Below are 18572 nucleotides of genomic sequence, written 5' to 3'. Positions count from 1 at the left end.
AGTAATCAATCGAGTAACCTTATTTAATTATATAAGTTTAATACAAATATTGTCTGAAATACAGTTATTTTCATAAAAAAGGCAATAAAGTTTTAATTAAGCTACAACATAATTAGAGATTATTTTATCGTATCTTCGATTCCGTACATTTGAGCCATGTAAAACCTCTTCGCATGATGATCCGCTGATTTTTTCAAAACAAATGTGCCAGTTACTATTTCAATAGCTAAAAATGTGAATGCTACTACATTGAAAATTCTTTCATTAGGATAGTAAATAGAATTACGATCGAATACTAAAAACATTTCCAATGGTAATTGAAGAAGCAAAGACATCAGCCAAAAACTAGCTAATTCCGGAATCTGTAAAAATATTCTCATGTAAGATTAATTAATAGCATTGGAAACTAATGACGAATTTTAAAGATGAACTTTGAATATTCTTATGAAATATCAAATTAAAAAATACAAATTACTAATTTGTCTTTGTAAACTGTGTATTTGGATATAATCTAAGTCATTCTACGTAAATGGTTGAAAAATTTTGGTTTTTCATAAAAAATGTAACTTGATTTTAATCGTTGCTGAAAAATTAAAAGCAATAATTCACTTTTGCATTAAAGTCAATGTGATATTCAAATTTTCACTTTCGCTCTGACATATGGTATTAGTGATTTTCAAATAAAAGAAATCTGCATACGAAAAGCCAAAGCTATTAGTCTGCAGTTCAACGACGGGCGCGGTGTCAACAGCGGGCAGCATTGCCACTTGTCACTGAAAAATGTATTTTGGGGTCCCTAAAAATCATTTTACTATATATTAAGGGGAATAATTTCTAGGGACCCCGAGAGAAATTTTTCCAGCGACTACGCTGCGTGACGGACAATTTATTCATTCACTAACCTATCTATACTGTTTTAAGATATGGTTGAAGTGTTGGATGTATTTATCTATATTCATTTTCAAGTTTTATTCAACTTACTTTTTCACTGAGATTGCCAAGATATCCTAAGTAAAGTCTGGTGCCTTCCAAAACTGTTACAGCCAAAAAAGCTGCCACAGATACAAACTTGTATACTTGTGATAAATCGTAGTACTGCAACAATTTTTAGGTATTTATATGGATTATTTTGGAATACTTTATTTATTGATAATTAAGTCAACTGAAAAATTCTATATTTTACTTTCTATAAGTTCTGTTTAATTCAATTTATGTTAAAATTTCTCGAAATAGTTCGTAAGATAAAATCAAAATATCGTCACCGACAATAACTATGATCTAGTTTACTTTTATTTATACGTATATAAAAAAGTAACTATGTAGACGAAAATCTCATACTTTAGCATCCAAGTAGTAGATCAGAAACAATACCCATACGGGATAATAGCGTACGTTGAAGTACAGAGCTATTTGTAGAGGTAAATTAGATTTGATCTGATTTCCTATTGAAAAAAAATAAATTATAAGTGGTTTTGATGCTTATTTTTTTCGATTGATTACAAATAATTTAATTATTTGATTAATATTTATATTTTATTATTGTATTTACTAAATTTCATGATAAAATTTTTTATAATTTTTTTAAATTATTTAAATGCCAACATAATCAAATTGAGTTGCATATACCAATATCGTAAAATTCCTTTTTTGTATCGTGACGAGCTAAACCGGGAAAAATGCGATCTGATGCTGTGATGATCGACGATTTCCACATTTTTCATAATAAAGTGTTTAAAAAGCGCATCGCAAACTATCTCTGTGTTTGACTGCTTGATCCAAAACAGTTGCTAGGCAACGAAGACATCTAGTTATAACACACCTGCGTTCGAAATTGAGACAATCATAATAAATGTCAGAGATCCTATGTTATGTTGATATTATGAAAAAATTAAAGAAAAAATTTAATTACAGCATTTTAGAATAGCGCATAGAAATTTTAATTAAAAAAATTGTATTTATTAAAAAAATAGTCTTTTATGTAAGAGAAAACTTATTTTGTATATTATTTAACTATCAAAGTACACATTATTTTATAAATGAAAATATTCAATGTAACAATAATTCAGCAACAAATGTCAAAATTATTAAAAGTACTAAATATTTACAATATTTTACAAGTTTTTATAATTCCTCAATTAAGTTGTGTTTATAGATGTTTTTAATTTTGAGTTGATTGTTGATAATAAGAACAATGCTTTTTCTTCATCAGGTATTTCTTTCCATGTTATAAAATTTATATCCACAACATTATAATTCATTTTTTCTAATGTAGTCTTGAAAACTGCATAGGGCCCTATCAATTGCTTCCTATTTCTGAAATACCAACTAGATGGTGCAAGGATTATAGCAAATCTAAAAATATAAATCCAAATTAGTATTTTTTTTCCTTTGGTTCACTTAATGAAATAAAAAATTTTAATAATATATTTTTTAATCATATCTTAATAAATAGAATATTTACATTTTGCTTCCTTGAGGAACTTTGAAGTCTTCTAAGTATTCTACATCTTCAATTTTTGTACTTGAGTAGATTTCAGAGTTTAGATGAATTGGAAGGTCATCTTTATCATAAACCACAACATGATCTGACAGCAAAATTGTATTTTTAAATATTGTCTAAGAAAGTTGCTTTAGAAACAAAAAACATACTCACCAATTATATGGAATTTCTTTGTTCCTAAATTAGTTTTTATATAAGCTTGATCACCGATAGCTTTATTCAGATAAGATAATAAGGGAAACATTTTTTTAGCTCTAACAGCTTTCTTAAACATTTCATTTATTGATTGAACTTGTGATGTTGTTGGTCGTGGTCCTTTATATGACTGATTTGTTTCTATTTTTTGATATATTTTAGAAAATGTCCAATGTAGGAAAGTATTTTTTGAGAAATCATAAGTACTGTCAAAAAGTTTATTTAAAATATCATTAGGATAACAGTCTAGGCAAATTGCATTCAAAGCTAAAATACACAATGTCTCGTGATTATATTTCAATAAATTCTGATTATTCATGATATAATTTTCAATTTCATTCCAAAACATTGATTTATAATTTGTATGTGCCAGTCCTGATATTATTATTGAAAGTTTTCCACTAAGGTTTGCAATATTTTCATTTTTCATAGTTATTTTTTCAAAATATGAAGCACACACATAGTTCAATATTTCCACATTATAGTGTCTCATAGTATTCAAACATTTTAAACAACTTAAGGCACTTTCAAAACCTGCATCATGATGGATTATTTTTTGTATCAACTTGTCAACGTAAGCTGCATTATAAAAGTGTTCTATTCCACTGAAATCAAAATATCATTTGGATTTGTAAATATGTTTTTTAATAAAAAAAAATTAAATTCTTTAATTTTTTGCACCTTCTTGATTTTATCTGATTTGAAATACCAAATATAATATAATTAATATGAGTAGATTGTACTGCATCAATATTGTCAAACATATTTTGTTGAATTACTTTAATTAATTCTAATGATCTTTTTGGAAAATAAAACAAGGAACATAAAGACTCATGTATTAATATGGCCTTTTCTATTGGTATATCATTTTTATAATCACATAAGTTGTCAACAAATAAGTTTAATAAGTTATTGCAAGTTTTACTTGAATTACAACTCAAAAAATACAATCCATTAGCAAGATAGTCAATATTATCTTTTTGATGAGCTGTTGATACTGTCATGATGAAGTTTTTTATCATATCTTTTTCCAAATTTGCAAGGTATTTACTTCTTTCTGATCTTTTAAATAATGACAATATTAATCTGAAATCTTGGATTGATAAATCTTTCAAGTTTTTATGGAGTTGCTCGATAAGAATTTGATGTGTTTCAAATGTCCCTTTTAATTTTCTTGTGTAATATAATATCTGCACAGTTTCAGGACCACTTAACTTGTTAATATTAGATTTTATAATGTTAGACATTTCTTTAAAAAACAAATGCTGCTTCCATTCTATATTTATAGGCTCTGTATGATCACCAGTAATATTAAAAGCCTCTTTTTTTATTAAATAATAAAAAGTTGACATTGCTGTTGTAAGATGTGATCCTTTTATTTTATCATTATTATTTTGTAAAGTGATTAATACTTTTGAAAGGCTTCCAGATTTTAAATCTGTTTCTAACTTACTGTCACAATCCTCTGCAGGTTCTTGTATATCTTTTACATCTAAATAAATATTTCAAACAATATCTTAGCAATGTAAACAATATATAGTTTAAAGTTATACCTTTTAAATTTTCGACATGAGATAAGTGATACGCAAACACATTTTGCGCTTTTAATGGCACATCTTTTAAACAGGATGACAATTTTAAAACTTTTCTTAGAAACATTTTCAAATAAATTTGAGGTTATGACTTTTAAATTATAAAATATAAGTAAAAAAATATGCTTCGTCAGTTCAGATACAATATTATTTATATAGTATTTTTTTAATCGTACCAATAGTTAATGATTCATATTAATACTAATTCAGAATGAGATAATTTAAAATTTTATTTCTACTATTCTTAACATAACCAAAATTGAAGACATAGAGAATAGAGACTTTATAGTCTCCACTAATCAAGTTCAAGAACACATGAATAGAAAATTTAGCAGTCGGCACTGGCAGAACCATGGAGTCTAAATGAAAACTAGAGGATTAACAATGCCTTTCTTACTTAGAGTCTAGTGCTGGCATCTATTGACAACTTATTCACCATTATATGAATTCATTTAATACTTATTAAAAAATATTCACCAAGCGTGTTTGTCGATTAATTTTAAATTGAATGCTCAATAATTGAAATTAACATAGCGTTAAATTAATATAATCTAGCTTAATAATTTCAAATTATATTTTTTATCTAAATATTCGGATAATAATTAATTAACTAAAAATATTACAGCTTTAAAAGCACAACTTCTTTAATGACAATTAATCGTTTTAAATATTAATTTTTAATTGTTGAAATTGTTGAAAAGTGAATAAGGATTCAAAAAGTAATTTTTGAACTGTAAGAAATAAGTATTTGAAGAATATCTTAAGCATGCAATGCTGTCTAAAAATCCTTTTAGTAGTGAAATTTGCGCAGAATTGTATTGATGTAAAAATACGTTAACTGTCACATAGAAATGATACATCCCTATTTCGATGCAAAAGTGATTATAATATTTCTCACATTACGTAACGTCAAAAATATGACACACCTTGATGTATTTTTAAATAAAACTCGATCATTGATTGATCGTAGATCGATCTTGACCCGATTCAATCGCGTCCCTTTCTAAATCGAACAATTTTAAAAATAAGAGGCCAAATTTTATTGAACCGGTACTCAAGTACTAAGTTTACAAATCTCAAGATATTCGCGAATAATCTTCAATTTCTCATAAAACATTTTTAACTTGTGAACTGCTTTTTCTATATCCCTCTTCATACTTTGATTGTCGAAAATCTGGAATTTTTAGTGAAAAAAGCTACGATATTCAAAAGAAAAACTTTCTATTGAATAAAAAAAGAAGCCATTCATACTAAAAGAACTACGAACTCCGCCAAGTGGATCTAGCTCAAGTGCTTGGGTCAACGGCTATCCAAATAATTGTGCTGGCTTTGAAGATCGTAAGTGTTGATGGTTCGTTGAGAGAATGATGCATTCCACTTTAACATTGCTGTTGTGCCAACAATTCAGCGCAAACGAGGCGTGCCTGACCTGGCTATTATTTCTTTCACGCAACCAAGCAACAGCAGCTCATCTCGATCGGCAGAGATTTTGATCAGTCGTCCGCGATTATTCGCGGCATCCAATCGAACCTCTTCCTTCCCTCTTAATTTTTCCCGTTATTTATGAGAACTTCAACCTCTCTTTTCAACCTCTATAGTTAGAAACGTCCTGTAGCTACATAATTCTTTAGTTCAACATAAGTACACCAATCATGTGTTATTAATAGCTACATAAGCTTAGTATTATAATAAGTGCAATAGTAGGAGCTATATATCGATTTGGAAAATTAAAAATTACACACTTGCGTGAGTAACAGGTAAGTTTATGTCAACATTGTTTTTTATATAATTTTTATTTCATATTTTGTAATATTAGTGATAGAATTTTATGCACTATTTATATTAATTTTCAATTACATAACGATTTTTACCTATGCAATTTATTTACGTTAAAATGATTGATATATTATCCTAATTTTTTTTTAATAGTTAATTATTAGAAATGGCAGAGCCTGCACCAGCACCAGAAACACCAGCTCCTGCGCCTGCATTAGTGTCTGCAGAAGAAGCTGCAGCCGCAGGAGTATCGGAAGTAAATTGTTCAATAACTTCCCTTGCAGATTTTAAATTCTTTTTCGTTTACGCTGATAATTAATACAATTTACAGATGGATAGAATTTTAGGTCTATACAAATATTTAAGCCAACATCCCAGTTTGGTATCCGCTAGAATTATCTCCATAGCAAGAAATGGAATCTCAATTCAGACTGTTTGGTCTCAAAGGAATTTAGAAAGAAACATCAAGCAAAAATTTACTCAGGATTTCAGTTTAGACGCAGATTTGCAACCTCTTGTGGAGAGTTTTCCTGTTGATGTTAGCACTGAGTAAGTAAAATACGATTGCTTTTATTTCTTCAAACAAAACAGTATTAAATGTGCGCCATATTCTTTAGAGTTTTGTCAACTTCTTCGGAAAACGAAAAGTTGAAAGCAATCGTTAGGGAAGTTGTGATTAATGGAAAGCCAAGGCAATTTATTGAAATATGGGATAGAAATCATCTTATCAAAAATTATGATTTGGCTGCGCACAATGCACACGGAGAAATTTACACTGATAGTACGTAACATACAAGTACTTTTCTTAATAGTTTGTATTAATTTGTCTTTTTACTTCCAGATGTATTCAGCTCATTTCAATTTTCGCCAGACAATACTAAATTGATGTACATCGCCGAGAAAAAATTGCGTCCAACTGAACCTATCTATAAACAAAAACCCAGATATAAACCTTGCATATATACCGATCAAACTGAACAAGAACCAGAACGGGTAAAGAAATTGTGTTTTATCACGATATAGTAGTGACAAATATTGTTTACAATATTATAATTAATTAAATTATAATATCTTAATTACAAAGGGTACAGAATACGAATTCAAACCTGATTGGGGTGAACAATTTGAGGGCAGGCATCGTTCTGCTATTATTTTGTTGGATCTCGAAGAAGACAAATTTTGGGCATTACCTTTTATACCAGATGATTACTTTCCAGCTGAGACAATTTGGACCCCAAATGGTGAATGTATTGTTGGTGTAGCTTATAAACGCTATAAAAGATATCTTGGTCGCTATGGTTGCAGTAATAGAGAATCATATATTTTCTTACTAAAAGGAATGGAATTCCGTAAGTAGTTCAATGTCATTAGAAATATGTACAAAGTTTTGTAATATTTGTAATATGTTAATTTTTTTTTTTTTAAAGGTATATTGACTAGTCCAGGTAAAGCTTGTAAAACTCCACAATTTAGTCCCGATGGAAAACATCTAGTTTGGCTTGAACGAGATATAGAAAAGCCACATCATAATGTGCAAAGACTCATGCATATTAGATGGGATGTGGTTGAAACAGTCAGCATAATTTTTTATTTTCATAACATGTACTCTACTATCAAATTGAAAATAAAATGTTCATTTTCTTTCCAGCCTGACATGGTTGTTGACTTAGTGAAGACAAACATTACCATCGAGAAAAATAAACAATTTTATGGTTTTTATGGACAAACGATTCCTAAACGTTGTTGGAGCAATGACTCGAATTATTTATTCCTCAGTACGCCTCAAAGATCAAATATAAAATCTTATATCGTCAATTTAGGTATGTTTACGATGTACAATAACATTAATCTTCATAATATACTAACTTTTTCTATTTTTTTTTGTTCAGAAACCAAAGCTGTAACTGAAATTGAAAATCCCGATGGTAGTAGTTTAAGCATCTTGGATGTTAGGAAAAATCGTGTAGTATTTACAAGATTCTCAATGATTCAGCCACCACAACTAGTAGTAGGAAGATTTGATCCTACTGCTGGAAATATTGGTGATTTGCATTTGTATAATTGCACGCAACCGCTCCAGATTCCAAATGCAGAAAATCTTATGTATGAACACACAGAATTTGTATATAAAACTAATGAACCAGTCAGTAAGTACATATCATATATTACTGATGAAAATTGAGTTTTTTCTTGAAAAAGCAGAATAAAAGCAACAATAGTCATAGTTACGGACTCAATATATTTACTATAATAAATATTTTCAATAATGTAATAATAATAATAATAATATTGTAAAATTTTAGAGGATTTCAATTTCACCTATTTCGGCGTGAAAACTGCCGAAGAACAATCAATGCCATTGCTTGTTGTCCCTCACGGAGGACCTCACTATTCATTTTGTAATCAATTCAATATGGATCATGCTGTTTTCGCTTTACTAGGTATATATAACGATTATTTGAATGATTGCTGTCCAATAATAAAAATGGAGTTTAAATGATAATTAACCTTTAGGTTTCGCAATTTTGCAAATTAACTTCCGTGGTTCCACCGGTATGGGTGGAGATAATATTGAATTTCTGAGTGGAAGAATTGGTGAAGTAGATGTTCTTGACTGTGTAACAGCAGTTAAGATGGCATTACAAAAGTATCCCCACATTGATCCTAAAAAAGTGACTTTGTATGGTATTTGCCATGGTGGTTTCTTATGTGCTCACCTTAGCGGGCAACATCCCGTATGTTGATTTATGGAGAATAGTAATCTCACATTTGAATATTCTGAATAAATATTTGTAATAATTATTTCAGGATATGTTTAGGGCAGTTGTAATGAGATCTCCTGTCATTGATATTCCATCGATGTATACTACCACAGATATTCCTGATTGGTTAGTGAAACATTTTTATGATAAATTTTATAAAATTAGAAATAAAATTCTATATCTTTTGTTATATATCATATTTTCTATAGGTGTCCAACAAATACTGGTACTCAGTTCTTAGAAACGTTACCACCAGCATCATCTGAGCTGAAATTCACCGAAGTAGTTTTAAAAATGTTTGACCGTTCTCCTGTTCGTCATGCCGGTAAGGTAAAAGCGCCTACTATGATTGCTGTGGGTACAAAAGACTTAAGAAGTCCGCCATCTCAGGGTAAACTTTGGTACAATCGGTTAATAGCAAATGATGTTATTACAAAGTGAGTTTTATTACATCTTTTTTGCAAAAACTATTCAATATGATAGACACACAAAGCGAAAAAATATCTTTATTTGTATTCTTTTATAGATTATACGTGTATGACGATAATCATATGTTGGCAAAAGACGTAGTTGAAATCGATTTCGTTATTAACGCAGCACTCTGGCTTTTGAAATATATAAATAACACATCAAAAGAATTGGGAAAATCTGCCGTTATGGCTGAAGAGGTACCGAAATAGGAGCTAGACCAAAAGAATAAACACACTTATATAAGCAACTTATATCGTCTAAATCATTTCCATCCTAAAATTATTTATAAAACTAATATTAAAAAATGTTAGCATGTAATAATAATCTACAAAATCCAACCAGTACAATTAAAATGATTATGCTAGAAATATTCCTCAAATGTGTTATTACTTTAAACATCTTTCCAGATTAAGTTTGTTTAGCAATAAAAAAAAACCCAAATTAATTAAATTAAATACTATACCTCAAACCAAAGCCCCAGAATTGTCGGTCCAATATTCACAAAAAATCAAAATAAGTTACTATCTTAAAGAGTTATGGTATAAATGAAATAATATGGAAATAAAGAGTGGTATTTTTTTACCGAAAATGTGTTTACGAAAAATATTTACTTTTATACCTTAATAAAAACATAAAAAATAATAGTACATTACGATACAAGTGCGGGAAAGTAGATTCTTGTCTCGTGTGGCGTTTACGCCCGAGCGAAGCGAGGGTGGAAAGGTACACGAGGCAAGAATCTACTTTCCCGCACTTGTATCGTAATGTACTATTAAATAAATTTATACCTATTTTTCAACAGTTTTGAATATTCTACGCACATTGTAATTCTCTTTATCTATGTAAAACTCATAAGTACTTACTCTATTGAAAGTTTTATTGGATCTCTGGCATTTACTTACGGATTGTAAGACATTTTTATATCATAAAGTTTCTTATCCTTAAAGAAACTTTGTAATGAATTAAAGAAGCGTTAATTTAATAATGTTGTTGAATAATTGTATGACTTTTATTTTTTTAAGATAAAAAGCTTACAATTGTAAAAGGATGGATTTATAACTGTTTGATAGCATTTATCATCATAGCCAGACCGATTTTATCAGATAAATGTTTGGTCGTGATAACGCACTTCAAAAAAATTATTCCAACGTCGGAACTATGTCTTCGCTTCAGGTAAGTTACAATATCAATTTGTCTTTTTATTGTCCACAAATAATATGAAATAATTTATCATATATGTAATAAATAAAAAATTGAATATTAATAAATTAGGTCGATAAAATCCTCAATATTTATAAGCAATTAGCTGATAGAGCAAGTTTAAAATCAAGTACAATAGGAACTAATAAAAAAGGAATTTCTATACAAAGTATTTGGTCTCAAAGAAATTTAGAAACAAGAAAAAAACAAAAATTCTTCAAAGAATTTTTCCACGATTCAGATTTGAATCTATTATCAGAAAGTTATCCAGTAGACGTTACGTCAGAGTAAGTGTATATTGCAATCAGTTTTATAAATATGAATTGCCAAATGTTAATACATTCTTTCAAGAATTCTTAAAATATTTTCGTTTATGATTTTTTCTAGGATTTCTACGACTTTATCTAACGATGCTAATTTGAAAGCAATTTTAAGAGAGATAGTAGATGGTGTGAAAACAAAACAGTTTATAGAAATATGGGATAAACAACATCTTATTAAATCTTACGATTTATCTGCTTTTGATGTTCATGGAGATGTTTACTCTGATTGTATTAATATATTCAAATACGTAACACCTTTTAATTAAAACATATCATTCAACGCATTCTTATTTATTTTTTTCACAGCTACTTTTAGTACATTTCAATGGTCATGTGATAACACTAGGTTGTTGTACATTGCTGAAAAAAAATTACCAAAATCGGAACCATTCTACAAACGAAAATCAAAAGCTGATAGTCATGAGTCAGATAAACATGAAACATCTTTGAAAGTAAATTTATACATTAGTGCAATATCGTAAAAATTATAAATAGTTCATAAATATTTTCTATCACTTATTGATTATTTATTGGATTAATAGGGCACAGAATATATTTTCAAGCCTGACTGGGGCGAACAATTGGTTGGAAAACACAAATCTGTCGTTGTTATTTTGAATATTGAAAATGATTCCATAGAACCCATTTCCTTTATTCCTGAAAATTATTTTCCTTCGCAAGCAATCTGGGTTCCAAATACTTACGAAATTGTAGGAGTCTTTTACAAACTTGATCGGAGATATCTTGGAAAAATATTTTGTACAAATAGAGAATCGTACATTTTTCATTTAGAAGGAAAAAATTTCCGTATGTTTTTTTTATATTACAACTATTTGAATTTTACATAAGACAAATATTGTGGTTTCTTCATAGGAACAATAACACTGAAAGGTCTTTATTGTTCTTCACCACGATTCAGTCCAAATGGAAAAAGTCTTGTTTGGCTTGAACGAGACCTTACCCCTCCTCATCACCACGTACAAAGACTTATGCACTTGCAATGGGGGATCGAAATTGTGGTAAATTCAAAGGCAGAGACTTTTTAATCTGCACTTCATTCTACCGCATTAATTATGTTTATTCATTTATATTAATTTTTAACATGAAGCCTTCTGTGCTTGTGGATACGGTGAAAACCCATGTGAATATTTCTGGGGACAAAAAATTTTATGGTCTGTATAATCAAAATTTACCGGTGCGTTGTTGGAGTGAAGATTCTAGATATATTTTTTTAAGCACGCCTCAAAGATTTAACGTAACTTCTTACGTGATTGATAAAGGTAATTTGAAAAATAAATTCCATTTTCTATCCATGTTGAGAGATAACATTGTTATAAATGCTCAATAGATACAAAAACTATAACCGAAGTAGTCAACGAAGATGATAGTAGTTTGTACATTTTTGATGTCAAACATGATTTTGTAGCTTTTAATAAAACTTCGATCATACAAGTATCACAACTTCTTATTGGTAAATTTGATTCAAGTGCACCTTATTCTGGAAACTTGCATTTAACTAGCTCTACGGAACCTCAATATCTTCCTGAAAGCAATACTCTTAAGTATGAGTGCACAGAATACGTATATGACAAAGATGAATCTGTCAGTGCGTATTCAATTTTCAATACATAATATACAGAACGTAAAATTGCAATTGATGTTATTTATTAAGTCAATATACATTTTAATGATTATAGAAGATTTCAACTTCATCTATTTCGGTAAAAAAAGTGGAACTGTCAAATCGACGCCTTTAATAGCAGTTATTCACGGCGGACCTCACGCGGTTTACAATAATGAATTTAATTTGACATATGCAGTATTTGTATTTCTTGGTAATTTAATAAAATAGACTATATTATCATACAATCCAATTCTTTATTTATTTTAGGCTCATTTGTTATTATAAATTTCAGGCTTTGCTGTATTGGAAATAAATTATCGCGGTTCTACAGGATTAGGTGGCGATAATGTCGAATACATTATTGGCAGAGTTGGTGAATCTGATGTTTTAGATTGTGTTACAGCAATCATTACAGCGTTAGGAAAGTATCCTTGGTTAGATCCAAAAAAAATAGCCGTTCATGGTGGATCACATGGTGGTTTCATTAGCGCTCATCTCAGTGGTCAATATCCCGTAAGAAATATTTCTTTATTTTGAAAATCTTTAAAAACTTATCAAAAATTACTTCATGTGTTTTATAATTTCAGAATATGTTTAGAGCAATTGTTCTAAGAAATCCAGTAATTGAATTAGCGGCAATGTACAGTTTGACAGATATCCCTGATTGGTAAAAATATTTTCAGTTACATAAATAACTATTTCGCTTGAGTATTTACCTACATTCAATTTTTACATTTAATCTCATTAATTCGTTAATTATGAATGCTCAGATCACCAAAACAATTGCATTTTTAATTTGTGAGTTGAGTTTATTTTTCACAGTAGGCGTAGTGCATTAAATTTGGACGAAATGATCAGATTTCGCGAACAGTTCAGGTTCAGGTACGACACGTTTAAAGTCTCAATCATATTCTTAACTATTTTCAATACTGCCATCGTGCATTTCAGTTTTTTAATTCATCATTAACGCAAAATTAAAAATTAACTAATTACATAAAAGAAAATCTATATTTATAGGTTGTTGAAAATATCTGGAAATCCATTTATAAGTATTTAATAATTTGTAAATTTGTAAATATTTAACTCAATTAATTTTCTAAGCCTTTCTATTAGGTGTTCCGGAGAAACTGGTAGTCGGGATCTTGGAAAACTGCCAGAAACAATGTGTATTTCCAAGTATCCTGAGTTGATGCAAGTTTTGTTGAAACATTCGCCATTTTTGCACGTTGACAAAGTTAAAACGCCTACTTTGATTGCATTGGGTTCGAAAGATTTGAGAGTTCCAGAACCACAAGGCAAGATGTGGTACTATCGGCTATGCGAAAATAACGTTGTTTCTAAGTGAGTGTTTGTAAATTGAAAACATAAATAGGTATTTGGAATTGAACTCAGGAAAGTTTATTATATAACTATATCAACATTTTTCAGATTGTATATATATGACGACAACCATTCATTATTAAAAGATGAAGTTGAACTAGACTTCACTATCAATGCTGCATTATGGTTTATAGAACATACAACGAATTAATACTCCTCATTTTTCCAAGAAAAATTTATGATACCCTAATATAATTATTAAGTCTTTTAAAATTGAATTTTATAATTATTTTTGTTCGCTCTATTATGTACATTCTATACAATAAATTTTAATAAATATTTTACGAACTTTCGATCTATTTGAAATCATTACTCAAAACTTTACCCAATATTATACCATTTAATGTTTTATGATAAACTACTTTTAAATGACCATATCATTTAACATTAGAACACGCTTAGATCCATATTAAAAAAGACGCAAAGTAAAAAATATGCAAAATTTTAAAATATCATAATTTTTATAGTTACAATTTCCTTAAATTTAAGAAAAATAGAGTTTTACAAATATATTTTCAACAATTTACATATTTTCTCATCATCTCATTAATAATTCAAAGCATTTGAAACGTTACTGTAAAAGAATGTTATCTGTGAAAAGAGGTATAAATTGTTTGAAAACGGTTTTTGACCATGAATACATCAGTCCGATTAATTGAAAATAAACAGAAGTTTGTGAACTCTATAAAATTTATATAATATCAAGCTTTCAAAGTACATGGAGGAAATAATTTTTAAGAATATACATAAATACGTGTTTTCAGATTTATGATTGTTATCTGCCAGTTTATGAGTAACACCTGATTATGTTTTGTAATTTACTTATCGATAAAATATTTTGTAAATGCGTCAAGACTTCATATATCAATCTAGATACATGTAGATTATTAAGTCACTGGAATCACAATAATAAACTCGAATTGAAAAATTACGACAATTCAACTGATTAATTCTTAAAATTTTATGAATTATTAATTGTCAATCTTTAACAATAACAGTAATAACAATAAAAGTTAATCATATAACAGTAGCAGTAAAAGTTAATCATATAACTATATTATAAATTGATTACATTTTAACGATACAATTTGAATAATAAAAACTTGAAATTATTTTAATGAAATAAAACTAACAACAGTGAATTTTTTTTCAGTTATTAACGTTAGTAAACTAAGGTGTAACTGGTCTACAAGCTCCTATCGCTCAACGACTTATCTATAAATTTGAATTTAGATAACAGCTAATTATTGTTGCAACTTCGATCATGTCTTCAACGCAGGTAGAATCATTGCTCATACTTTTTAATTATCTAATTCGTTTTATATAAATAATTTTCTAAATCGCGATTATTTATTTAATGAAGTTGAATGTTTTAAATTCATTTAAAACTATTTGACAGCAAATACAATAACTATTTCGAATATGTTTTTAGATCGACAAAATTTTAAATATTTATAAACGGTTGTGTCAAATACCAACTTTTGTGTCTGCCCGTATCATTCCAATGAATCTACATGCATTTACGGTACAAAGCATTTGGTCTCAGAAAAATATGGAAAAGCACTCGAAGCAGAAATTCTTGAAAGAATGTAGCTACAATTCGCAGTTAGAGCTAATAGCTGAAAATATGCCAGTTGATATCACGACAGAGTGAGTATGAATGCGACGCTTAATGTAATAGCAAATTTTAGAACGAGCCTTCGTTTCAAGAATAAATTGTAAAGATCTCTTTTAATTTCTGTATTTTCAGACTTTTGACGACATTTTCGAAAGATGAAAAACTGAAGGCTATTCTTAGAGATGTCACAGTGGAAGGAAAGTCAAAACAGTTCATTGAAATTTGGGATAAACAGTGTCTCAATAAATCCTATGATTTATCTGCATTTGATGTTCATGGAGATGTCTATACTGAACGTAAAAGACTTTTCCTTCTCAAAGAATCTTAATTTTAAAATTATTTACAAGTCAAAATATATTTTTTCATTCAATTTGGTTCAATCTTACAGCTACATTTCATGCATTCCAATGGTCCAACGATAATACACGATTATTGTATGTTGCTGAGACAAAATTACCAAAATGTGAACCATTTTATAAACAAAAACCAAAACCTAAGCCTAAAGCTGAAAAATCTAACGATGAAGAAGAGCCTAGTCGCGTAAGAAATCAGACTCGATTATGTAATAAGTATAATCATTTACATTTTGAAAATCAAAATCATTTAATCACTTAGGGCACCGAATATATCTATAAACCCGATTGGGGAGAACAATTAGTTGGGAAGCATAAATCTGTCGTTGTTGTTCTAAATATTGCCGAAGATACTATTGAACCTATCACGACAATTCCTAACGATTACTTCCCTGCTCAAGTTCTTTGGGCTCCTAATGACAGCGATATAATAGGCGTAGCTTATAAATTAAAGACCAAATATCTAGGTTTATATAGCTGTACTAACAGAGAATCATATATTTTCCAATTAAAAGGAAAAGAATTTTGTATGTACACATTCACAATTATTATTCGAAATATTGTTTTTTTTTTGTAAAGTTTGATATTTAAAACAAAATTAAATATATTCAAAGGTAAGATTACATCAGAAGGTCTATTTTGCACATCTCCACGAATCAGTCCAAACGCACAGTATCTTATATGGATTGAGAGAACTATCAATCCTGCTCATAATAATGTTGAGAGGCTTATGTACATGAACTTAGATGGTGAATACAAGGTATATTTTTTATAATTTATATCTTTTCTTTCAGATAAATTCTTATTAGCACAATAAAATTATCACTCTAACATTTTCATTGGCGTTCACTCAAAAAATCCGACTATTAATGCTTGAACCTCATTTTATAATATGCATATTATATAACAGCCCGAAGTACTCATAGATACAGTAAGAAAAGAGGCAATAATTGCCGATGGTAAGAAATTCTATGGACTTTATAATCAAAACCTTCCCAAGCATTGTTGGAGCGTTGATTCCAAGTACATTTTCCTCAGTACACCTCAAAGATCGATAATCAAGTCGTACGTCGTCACTTTAGGTGAGTTTAAAGTGCTAAATTTTCAAATCAGAATCATTTAATTTAAATAACGTATACTGAGAACAATTACCTAACATTTCTAGAGACCAAGACTATTACTGAAATTGATAACCCAGATGGAACTAGTTTATTGATTGCTGATGTTAATAAAAATTATTTAGCTTTGGTAAAATTTGCTCTAACAAAGCCATCGCAATTGACTGTTGGAAAATTTGATTCAGCCTTGCCAAATATTGGACAATTGACATTATTCAAAGACACAAACGCATTTAGTATACCAGATGGAGAAAATCTGATGTTCGAACACACTGAGTACCTTTATGAGACTGATGAGAGCGTCAGTACGTATGCAATAACTAATACAATTATTTTTATTAAAAATAAAACAAATTTACTAAAAATTTGTTTAACGACCGTTCCATGATTTTGTAGAAGATTTCAATTTCACATATTTCGGAAAAAACGGCGGACCAGATAAGTCTACACCTCTAATTGCTGTTGGTCACGGGGGACCACATTCTAGCTACTGTAACATGTATTATCCAGACTATGTTTTATTGACTCTTCTAGGTATATGAAATGCTATAAGTTGCCTACTTAACCCTCCACTATTAGACAGAATTAATTGAAATATAACTGTTCTATTCAAGGATTCGGGGTTCTGCAAATAAACTATCGTGGATCTACTGGTTTAGGTGGAGACAACGTCGATTATCTTCTTGGAAAAATCGGTGATGTTGACGTTCGTGATTGCGTTACAGCTATCGATACTGCACTGGCAAAGTATCCGTGGTTAGACCCAAAGAAAGTTAATCTTTATGGTGGATCCCACGGTGGTTTTTTGGCTGCTCATCTTAGCGGACAATATCCAGTAAGTAATTCAAACAATGGGTTTATTTAATTTAACTTCAATTATTTTTGTTTTTTTTAATATTTTTCAGGAAAAATTCAAATCAGCTGTGATTTTGAATGGAGTCATTGACATCGCTTCAATGTATAGTACAACAGACATCCCTGACTGGTAATTTAAACTGCTTAACTTTAATTAATAATTTCTCTGAGATTTTAAATATTTAGATATATAAGAATGTAACTTGTGCAGGTGCCGCGCTGGAATTGGATTTTCAATACTGGAGAAAATTCCACAGGAGGGTGACGCAATCACCTACAGTAATCTGTTGCTAAAAATGTTGCAACACTCGCCCATCACCTATGTTGATAAAGTTAAAATACCGACATTAGTTGTTATTGGAACGAAAGATTTACGAGTCCCGTCATTTCAGGGTAAACTTTGGTATAATCGTTTGATTGAAAACAACGTTCCAACTAAGTAAGTGCATTAATTTAATTTATTTTACTATCTGCAAATCTGCTAATTAATGTTTGCATTATTTCTATATTACTTACAATTATTTCAGATTATTAGTATATGAAGACAATCATTCATTAAGAAAAGATAATGTTGACATTGACAATTCAATCAATGTTGCTTTATGGTTTATAGAACAAAATGATCAATAATTATAGTTACGTTGAATAAAAAGAGTAATACAATTACAATTACATCTTTCGTCTAATTTTACCAGAATATCGACAACGTGTACTCGACGTCATCATTATATGTTCCAATATTTGATGAAAACTTGTCATATTCATTTTCTAAGTCTCTAAACTGAATAAACACATTTTGCTATTT

General features: G+C 29.3%; 4 protein-coding genes across 9 annotated transcripts; 2 read left to right on the top strand and 2 right to left on the bottom strand.

Moving 5' to 3' along the window:
- Positions 1–1807, bottom strand: LOC131675660 (transmembrane protein 17-like). The gene is made up of 4 exons (XM_058954716.1): positions 1627–1807; positions 1339–1442; positions 982–1095; positions 1–362 (listed from the first exon to the last, which is right to left on the bottom strand). The coding sequence occupies exons 1-4, from the start codon at positions 1712–1714 to the stop codon at positions 120–122; spliced, it is 549 nt and encodes a 182-aa protein (XP_058810699.1). The 5' UTR covers positions 1715–1807; the 3' UTR covers positions 1–119.
- On the top strand, positions 921–18568 carry LOC131675655 (acylamino-acid-releasing enzyme-like). 5 transcript variants are annotated; one of them, XM_058954697.1, is made up of 15 exons: positions 921–1111; positions 10319–10469; positions 10569–10783; positions 10884–11047; positions 11126–11271; positions 11362–11626; positions 11693–11838; positions 11928–12099; positions 12168–12425; positions 12517–12654; positions 12736–12956; positions 13031–13110; positions 13266–13325; positions 13557–13784; positions 13872–14076. In XM_058954697.1, the coding sequence occupies exons 2-15, from the start codon at positions 10404–10406 to the stop codon at positions 13972–13974; spliced, it is 2262 nt and encodes a 753-aa protein (XP_058810680.1). In that variant the 5' UTR covers positions 921–1111; positions 10319–10403; the 3' UTR covers positions 13975–14076. The 5 variants fall into 5 exon arrangements, with proteins under 5 accessions (XP_058810680.1, XP_058810684.1, XP_058810683.1 ...); XM_058954701.1 differs by lacking the exon at positions 13872–14076 and adding an exon at positions 13461–13492 and having other exon boundaries at positions 13557–13778; XM_058954700.1 differs by lacking the exons at positions 10319–10469; positions 10569–10783; positions 10884–11047; ... (9 more) ...; positions 13557–13784; positions 13872–14076 and adding exons at positions 14977–15102; positions 15256–15473; positions 15574–15737; ... (8 more) ...; positions 17979–18206; positions 18295–18568.
- Positions 1745–4573, bottom strand: LOC131675656 (uncharacterized). Of its 2 annotated transcripts, XM_058954703.1 has the most exons (7): positions 4464–4538; positions 4249–4378; positions 3377–4187; positions 2654–3300; positions 2462–2585; positions 2106–2352; positions 1745–1819 (listed from the first exon to the last, which is right to left on the bottom strand). In XM_058954703.1, the coding sequence occupies exons 2-6, from the start codon at positions 4352–4354 to the stop codon at positions 2136–2138; spliced, it is 1905 nt and encodes a 634-aa protein (XP_058810686.1). In that variant the 5' UTR covers positions 4355–4378; positions 4464–4538; the 3' UTR covers positions 1745–1819; positions 2106–2135. The 2 variants fall into 2 exon arrangements, with proteins under 2 accessions (XP_058810686.1, XP_058810685.1); XM_058954702.1 differs by having other exon boundaries at positions 4249–4573.
- Positions 6230–9505, top strand: LOC131662860 (acylamino-acid-releasing enzyme-like). Its single transcript, XM_058932830.1, has 13 exons — positions 6230–6319; positions 6395–6612; positions 6681–6844; positions 6905–7056; positions 7148–7412; positions 7491–7636; positions 7712–7883; positions 7953–8210; positions 8367–8504; positions 8578–8798; positions 8872–8951; positions 9035–9262; positions 9352–9505. Exons 1-13 carry the CDS (start codon positions 6230–6232, stop codon positions 9503–9505), a joined length of 2286 nt encoding a protein of 761 aa, XP_058788813.1.
- Positions 18569–18572: the final 4 nt, after the last annotated feature.

This window comes from Phymastichus coffea, unplaced genomic scaffold (genome assembly GCF_024137745.1).
Source record: "Phymastichus coffea isolate CEN01 unplaced genomic scaffold, Cenicafe_Pcof_1.1 PCOF00028, whole genome shotgun sequence".
NCBI classification, from domain to species: Eukaryota; Metazoa; Arthropoda; class Insecta; order Hymenoptera; family Eulophidae; genus Phymastichus; species Phymastichus coffea.
This window is presented reverse-complemented; position numbering and strand designations above follow the sequence as displayed.